Source organism: Corvus brachyrhynchos, unplaced genomic scaffold (genome assembly GCF_000691975.1).
Source record: "Corvus brachyrhynchos isolate BGI_N302 unplaced genomic scaffold, ASM69197v1 scaffold46, whole genome shotgun sequence".
In the NCBI taxonomy this organism is placed as follows: domain Eukaryota; kingdom Metazoa; phylum Chordata; class Aves; order Passeriformes; family Corvidae; genus Corvus; species Corvus brachyrhynchos.
The window spans coordinates 3,204,777-3,212,357 of NW_008238838.1; the positions used below are offsets into that span (position 1 = coordinate 3,204,777).

The window sequence follows — 7,581 nt, forward strand, 5'->3', positions numbered from 1 at the left end:
CCCTGCGCCCGCTGGCGGAGCCAGCAGGCTGCGGCCCCCAGCGGGTCACCCCCGTGGGTGCGAGGAGAGGAAACGGGCTCGGGTGGAGGCTTTCATAAATAAGTGCACGGATAAATAAAGGAGTCAGGGACAAACACACGTGAGAAAAGAAGATTCTGCTGCTAGAAAACCAGCATAAATAAAAGGCCATAGAGCCCGGGACAACTGGGCTGAGTGCTCACAACAAGGAGCTTCAAAAAGCACCCAGAAGAGACGGGATCGTAGAGCGATTGGATCTAGATCAAGAAAATAGCCACATGGACTGATGATCCATCATCCCTGAAGAGCTCCAGTGCTCTGGGCACCGTGCTCAGTGGGACAGGACTCATGGCTCTGCACTCAGGCACTGGGGCACCTGGACTGGGAGGCAGGGGAATAACTGGTGGAAAACACCAGACCAATGAAGATCTCCAGCAGCGTGGTCTAGGCAGGACACTGCAGTGCCCCACTGCTCTCTGACAGGCACAGAGAAGTGGGGAAAGACACGCTTCAAACCCAGAAATGGAGAGTGGAAATTAAAGCCTGTAATTGTAGGTTTTTCCTGCAGAGACTTTCCCCTGCCTTTAACTAACCTGCCTCAAAAAGGCCCCTCCAGCCTCTGAACATAACAGCCCCCTCAGGGGTGCAGATGTGAGCAGTGAACTGCCTAAAGATTGGATACTCTGATCCAAACATATGAAATCCCTGCAAATTGTTCACAATCAGCTCAAGGGAAACCAATGTTGACGCACCTGCCACTTTTCCAGGGTCCAACTTCCCCAGTTTCCACTGCAGAGCAGTGGGAATGCCACGGTCTGCAGAGATGAAGGGGGACCCCCACTCAGGATGTAAGCCTGGCTCTCCAGTGGGCACAGAACACTTTGAGCCATAGATTTTGCAAAATCAGGTAACTACCAGGAACTCGAGATGAGAAAGAACAGGAACAGAGAGCCATTAGATCTGGCCCAGCAGGGGACTACCCATGGCTTTTTCATAGCGTGTTATTCTTCCAGCAGCACAGGCTTTGATACCTGAACCACACGAAGGCCTCGTACTCCATGGCATTGACAGAGGGGGGTCGGTATTTGAGGGAGGGAACAGGGTACGTGTTGATAGCAGGCCCCATGTACTGCAAAGCACCTCAGCATCACACAGCAGAGCTCTCTGAGAGCAGAGAATGCTGGAATCAATTCAGAAATCAATCTGTGAAATTCATTGGACACAGACACAAATGAAATTAGCCAGGACAGTGCCCGAGACAGTTTGCAGCCCTGCAGGTCAAAGCCCCAGCTGTAAGCCCTGGCACGGGGAGGCTCTGCTGTTCTGGGCATCTCCAGGTGCACATCTCTCTCAGCACCTGATAGCTGAGGATCTCAGAAACGCTCCACAAGAACAAAATGATTCCTCTTGAGAGCTTTGAGGTTGGTCTCTACCACCACTCACTTTCCACTGGGGGCTGTGAGAAGCAGAGAAGTGTCTTATCAAGGTCATCAGGAGTTCTTGACTGAGTCATTGGAGCAGTCTCTGTGCTGTAACTGCAGTGGCCATTCACAGAAAACAGCTTTTAGGGCAGTGAACCAAACTGCTGTACGGACAGGCAGCGTGTTTTCAGTCATCTTTAAAGTCCTGTTTTAGAGCCCAGTAGATCCCTCACCCTCTGAAACACTGTCCCCAGAAGGGACCAGAGTCGTTTTTTCCTGCCCAAAGCCTCAGGGGTGGCTGTCAGGAGAAAGGGAAAGCTGCTCGGGACAGACGGAGCTTCCTACAACTCAAGCTGCACATCAGTGCCCAGCAAAGGGATAAGCAGCTGTGGAGGATGGGGACAAACTCTAAAAGGGAAGAGAATCCCTCAGAGAAAGGGAACAGAGAGGATGAAAGGGTCCTGCAAATGAGCTGGCCTTCTTCCCCCAGACCAGCCTGCCTACAGCAGAAGGGCAGAGCCAAGAAGGAAGGTGGCAGAGGGCAGCGTGGCTTCTTCCAGCCCCCAAGAGCCCTCACGGCCCTTAGGTATTACTGCTGTGCCAAGAACAGGACCAAGCTAGGATGCTTCCAGCCGAAAGAACTTCCTACAGCCTCCAGATTTGGGCCCGGGCTGTATTTACTGCAGTGTGTGACAGGCCGTGTGGAAGTCAACTTCTCATAGCTTTGTAACTCCCCCAGGCAGGTGAGATCTGGCTCTGCCTTCTCCTTCAAGTGCAAGAGCACTGCTTTCTGCTTTCCTTAAAAAGTGCTCTCAGCCTCACGTCTCCTGGAGCAGCTGCCTCGAGTGGCAGCTTTGTTTCCTCTGCTCTCTTTGCAGCTTTCCTGCTGGAATAACTCTGTCTGCAGAGAGCTGCAAAGGCCAGCAGGGAGGGAATCCTCTCTCAGGGAACAAAGAGAAGCAGCACTCTGGATTTAGGCCATAAAGAGCTCTCCAAGTGCAGTGAGCACATCCCATGACTTGGAGTTTGATGCCTCTGGAGGACCCCTACGAGCACTGGGCTGTTCCTACAGCAGAGGTGGGGAGGCTCCTGCATGGGCATGGTCTGGGAGCTGAGATGAGCATGGCTGCCATGGAGAAATGGAATGAGAGAGGAGATGAGGGCGAAGGGGGGATGCACGGACTTGGCATGGGCTGGTTTGGTTTCTCTCACCCTTGTGCACTGCAAGCAGCGGAGCAATGGTGCTCTGGTGCCACACGGTGATTAGTAGTGTCCAGGGCAGAACTATCAGCACGATAGCCAGGATGTCTCGTCTCTTCGGCATCTCCAAGACTGACTGGGCCCACAGCTCCTCATTACCTGACAGTGAAAACCCCAGAGACAGAACAGCAGAGCACATGGAGAACAGAAATAAATGGGCAGGAAGGAGCAAGGACAGAGAGAGAGAGAACGCGAGAGAGGGAGAGAGCAGCGAAGGCGACACGACTCGTGGGTCTTACCAGTGCTTACAACCCACCCATTGCAGAAGCAGGTTTGCAGGGGCCTCGGCTGCTGAGCCCAGGAGCAGGAGAGCACTTCTGCAGGGCACTGCTGGAGCTGCCAGCAGGAACCTCAGGGACTCATGTGGAAGCAAACCTGCAACACAGAGCAAAGGTGAGTAGGCAGAGAAAGTACCAGAATTCCCAAATCCTCCTCAAGAAGAACAGACCCCACTGAGGCAGTGAGCAGCAGCAAAGTGTCCCACCCCTCCAGGGAGATTCCTCCTGGGTGCCCAGGGCCTTGCTTTCCCCTTGTCAAGCAAGTCCCTCTTGCCAGCCAAATGAAAGCTGCTCGGTGCCGCAGTGTCTGAGCCATCCCAGCGGAAAAGAACCTTCCCCACGAGCCAGCCAAGCCCATGGAAGGAGCAGAGACTGCCATGACCACACCACTGCCTGACACATCAGCACATGCTGTGATCCCCCAGATCCTCTCCCTCGGCCGGGCAGAGCTCTTGGGGTGGCTGCACCTCTGCTCCCGTGGCACAAAGACGTGATCCCATATTTTTCCCCATCCGTATCCCCTCGGCTCGGCCCATCCTGCCGGCAGCCCCAACACAGCCAGTTTTAGCTCAGGCTTCCAGCAGCCTGCTCAGGTTCATTCCCCCTCAGAGGTGCTGTGCCTGGAGTATATTAAAGTGCCACAATGGCTTAGTTTGATGCAACACGAGCACATACAAGATTTAAGCAGACCGTGTTTTACCCGGGCGCCGCGGTGAGCAAAGCACAGCACTTAGCGGGGCTGCCACGCAGGGTGGGCAGTTTGCAAACATGGGTAGCAGTTTAGTGCCGCTGCTCCCATGTGGGGGAACGCATCAGAGGCTGCTAAAAGGGCTGCAGTGCAGGCAGGGAGAGCCCAGGGATACTGCAGAGGGAGCAGGATGCTCTGGGAAAAGCACTGCTCTCCTGCCGCCAGTGATTTGGGAATTATCAGACCCCTCCTTCAGTCAGAGGGAGCTCCTTGAGCCTGGGCTCTTGATGCCACGCTACTTGTGCAAATGTTTTCTCAGAGCTGGCTTTTTCCTGGTGGCATGGGGCAGGCATGGAGAAATCCAGGTTCAGATCCCTGATTAGCCCGAATTGGATTGATGCCAATTTCCCTTGGCCCCTGGGCTGTACAGCCAGCCCTGGCATGGAGCCCACTTGGAGCGAAATGGCTCCAAGAGCTGACAGGTCTTTCCTCTAAAGGAATCTTGCAATCAAGCGATATTCAAGTGGCTGGACAGAACCTGGTTCTTCCAAATTAGCACTTCAATCACAGAGGTATTAATTTACCAGGGAAAACAAGAGGGAGGGAGGACATAGGTTGGGCTTTGTCCTTAAAAGTGACATGTAAATGTTCTTCAACTAAAGTTTCAGTGAACACTTGTTTTTTTCCACACATACAAAACACAAACTTGTAGGAAAATTTCCAGCCAACTCTAGCAAACAGCCAGTTCCCCAGCCAGAGCTCTCTCCTTTTTTTCAGAATTGGTGAAAGCAGCCTCATTCAGACAAAATAAACCAGGGAGGAAGAGGAGGAATTATTCCAGCAAGCATCAGCCTTCTGCTGCCTCCCTGTCCAGCTCTCAGAGCCAGAGAAATCCCGCTGGCCTTGCTCTGCCAAATACAGTGCCCTCAGGAAAGAGCATCTGGCCTCATCCCTGCCGTCCCTGCGGTCGCTGACCGTGCCTGAACAGAGGACATGGAGTGTTGGCATCCTTTGAATCCTCGGATAAAGCTGGAACACATCCCTTGAGCATCGCCTGCCAGGGCCGGGCTGTAGGGGGCAGCTGGAAAGCCTGAACACCTTACCCGGTTAAAGTGCCTTCCCCAGAAATGCACCAAGGACAGGATTCTGCTGCTGGAGAGGGGGTGGGAGCAAATGACAGCTAAAAAAGCCCCTCAGAGCCCATCCACAGCCCCTGGCCAGCTGCCACGGTGGGCTGGCATCACCAAATGCCCTGTTTGTCACCGGCAGATTCCTCCAGACACAGTGCCCCTACCTTAAAGCTGCCCTTTCCCTGCCTCCTGCCCATCCAGGCTCAATTCAGCCTCCTCCTGTGGGTCAGGCTGGGCTTGGCATGATGGAAAATGAGCACCTTTGGGCTGGGATGCTGCTCTGCTTTCCAACCCCTCAGCACAGGGGAGAACGAGCAGGCTCCAACGATTTGTGCATCGATTCCTTTTTATTTGCTCCGGAGCATTCAGCAGCTCCCTGGTCACTCAGCTGTCACTCTGGAGCTCCAGCTGGGCCAGCACAGCCCACTCGTGGGCAAGCAGAGAGAGCTGCCAGGCACAGGGAATGTTCCCTTCCCTGTCCCCCCAGAGCTGGCTGAGCTCTGCTCGCACCATTGGTGCTTCGGGGCTGCAGATGCGACTCAGATGCAGTGGCTGCAATTAATATCCCCAAAAGGACACGACCCCAGGGTGGGTCCCGGATGCTGATGGGTGATGGCAGGGACATGGAGCCAGAGCCTGACCCCAGTTCTGGCCACGCTCTGCACCCCGAGCTGCCTGGCAGCACCCCCAGAGCACCACAGGCTCTGCTCTGCAGCAAAGGCATTTCCTCACTGCTAATTCCTGAAGGGATTCGCTTTTATTGATGACCCTGCCTGAAGGACACGGTAAGAATTCCTTGGGGCTGCTGTGAGCACTGTGAAATCTCCATCCAGAGTATTTCAAGCTTCCCTCTCCAACACCCTGATGCCACCGAGGGCCTCGGTGTGAGGTGACGCCGGCTCTCAGTGTCACAAAGCCACGCTCCCCCCTCTCCTCGCGTGCCAAAGGCGAAATCCATTTCCTCCCGTGAACATCAGCCAGGAATACACGTGAGCCTGTGATTTTACACTGCTGGTGAGACGAGTCACAGCTTTGCAGCCCGAGACAAAGAGCTTGCCTTAAATCCCAAAATTCCCTTGTTGCCAAAGCCAGGCGACGCTTTTTGCTGCTGTTCATGGCACGAGACAAAAATTGGTCTGGGAAAAAGGATTCTCCTCTTCAAGGCATTCACTCCACCCCTGCCCCATCATAACACCACTCTCCTTTTCCCACTGACAGTGCTCGAAACAAAACCTGCTTCGTTCAGATCGTCAGTTTTAAACTTCTGCCATCTCCTCTTCCCCAGGGAAATGAAGGAGGAGGAACAAATTTAAGCATCAATTAAACCGATCAAACTGTATTTTCCACTACAGAAAGTATCCCGCCTTTTTTACTTTTTCACTTTTGAAAAGTGAGGCGAAGGACACAAACCACTAGCTCGAATGTGATTTTGGGGTTAAAGTACTCCTAAAACAAAGGAGTTTTGCACGGTTTTGGGAAGAATCAGGTGCCACATGACGAGAGAGATCCCCATCCTCCAGCAGAGGGCAATGGTGTCGAGGAATGACAATATGGAAAGGGCATTGATCTAATAAAAAAGCTTTAATAAATCCTGGAGCCACGTGTCGGTAACATGCTGGATTATTAAACACTGAAGGTTCTTTTTTTAAATCAAGTTAATTGGCATCATCTCTGACACTTGCCATAGGAACGACTGATTTGATCTGCAACCTTTATAGTCAGTTTTACCTTCATTCCTCCTTTGGGGCTGCTCAGCCCCAGTGTCATTAATCCTTGGTTTGCCCACATTGAAGAGAAGCGATTTAGAAAATGTTAAACTAAGGAACGGCTTGATTTGAATTTGTACCTATACATCTAACTGGAGTAAAAACATTGTCTAGATGTAAAAAAAATACACCCAAAAAAGTCCCCAAACAAACATAGCAAACACTTTGTTGTGCTCCAAACCAGCCAGGAAATAACAAACAAACGCTGCCAAAACCTGCAACAAAAGCTTTACAAAGAAAATAAACACTCACACTTCAGGATATTCTCACCAAAAGCTTTTCCCTCCAGGCAAAGTATCCCCAAAATTTCAGCACAGGGTTCCTTTCACTTTTGCAACAGCAGCTGATCCCTGCTGAAAAATGATGCTGGAGTGGCACAGGGCAGAGCTGGTCCCTCTGCTCTGCCCACCCCAACTCACAACCCCTGGGATCCCCAAAACCCCTCTGACTTCACACCCAGGCTCAGGCAGATGTCTGGCACAGAAATGAACCGCAGGGATGTGAGTGCAGGGATGTCCTGCCCACTTCCCAGAGGGGGAAACTGAGGCACGGGGTGGGCACAGCACAGCAGACTCTGGGGACAAGGCTGGGTCAGGACAAGGGGCCAGGTTGGATGGGGTTGGGAGCAGCCTGGGATAGTGGAAGGTGTCCCTGCCTGTGGCAGGGGGTGGAATGTTATGGGGTTTCAAGGTCCCTCCCAACTCCTTAATGTTCTATGATTCTGTGACAATCCTGAAGCCCCTCAGGAGAGCAGAGTTGCAGCAAGAAGCTGTTTTTCCCCATCTGATAAAGTTCTGTCCCCTCCCTTGGATGGGTGAGCTGAACACTCAAGAAGTATCAAATCCTACTGCTCATGTCACCACCTGCTGTGGAATGTGACCCCTGAGTAAAAGGCAAAAGGACCAGGATGAGAAAGGGAGGAAAGGCACTGGCACAGAGACGTGCCAGCAGTGCTAGAAAATTCATGACAAATCACACACAAACAGTTGCAAAAAAAAAAAAAAAAAAAAAAAGGACAAA

At 52.5% G+C, this 7,581-nt stretch overlaps 1 protein-coding gene across 7 annotated transcripts in view; it reads right to left on the bottom strand.

The window, feature by feature from the left end:
• B3GAT1 (beta-1,3-glucuronyltransferase 1) overlaps positions 1-7,581 on the bottom strand; it is a 34,931-nt gene that overhangs the window by 12,572 nt on the left and 14,778 nt on the right. For 2 of the 7 annotated variants that reach the window (XM_017738410.1, XM_017738409.1), the window contains exons 2-3: positions 2,956-3,074; positions 2,652-2,798 (exon numbers count right to left, since the gene is read on the bottom strand). In XM_017738410.1, the coding sequence (XP_017593899.1) occupies positions 2,652-2,798; positions 2,956-2,959 (151 nt within the window). In that variant the 5' untranslated portion in view covers positions 2,960-3,074. The other 5 variants (XM_017738411.1, XM_008636900.2, XM_017738413.1 and 2 more) reach the window with 3 other exon arrangements.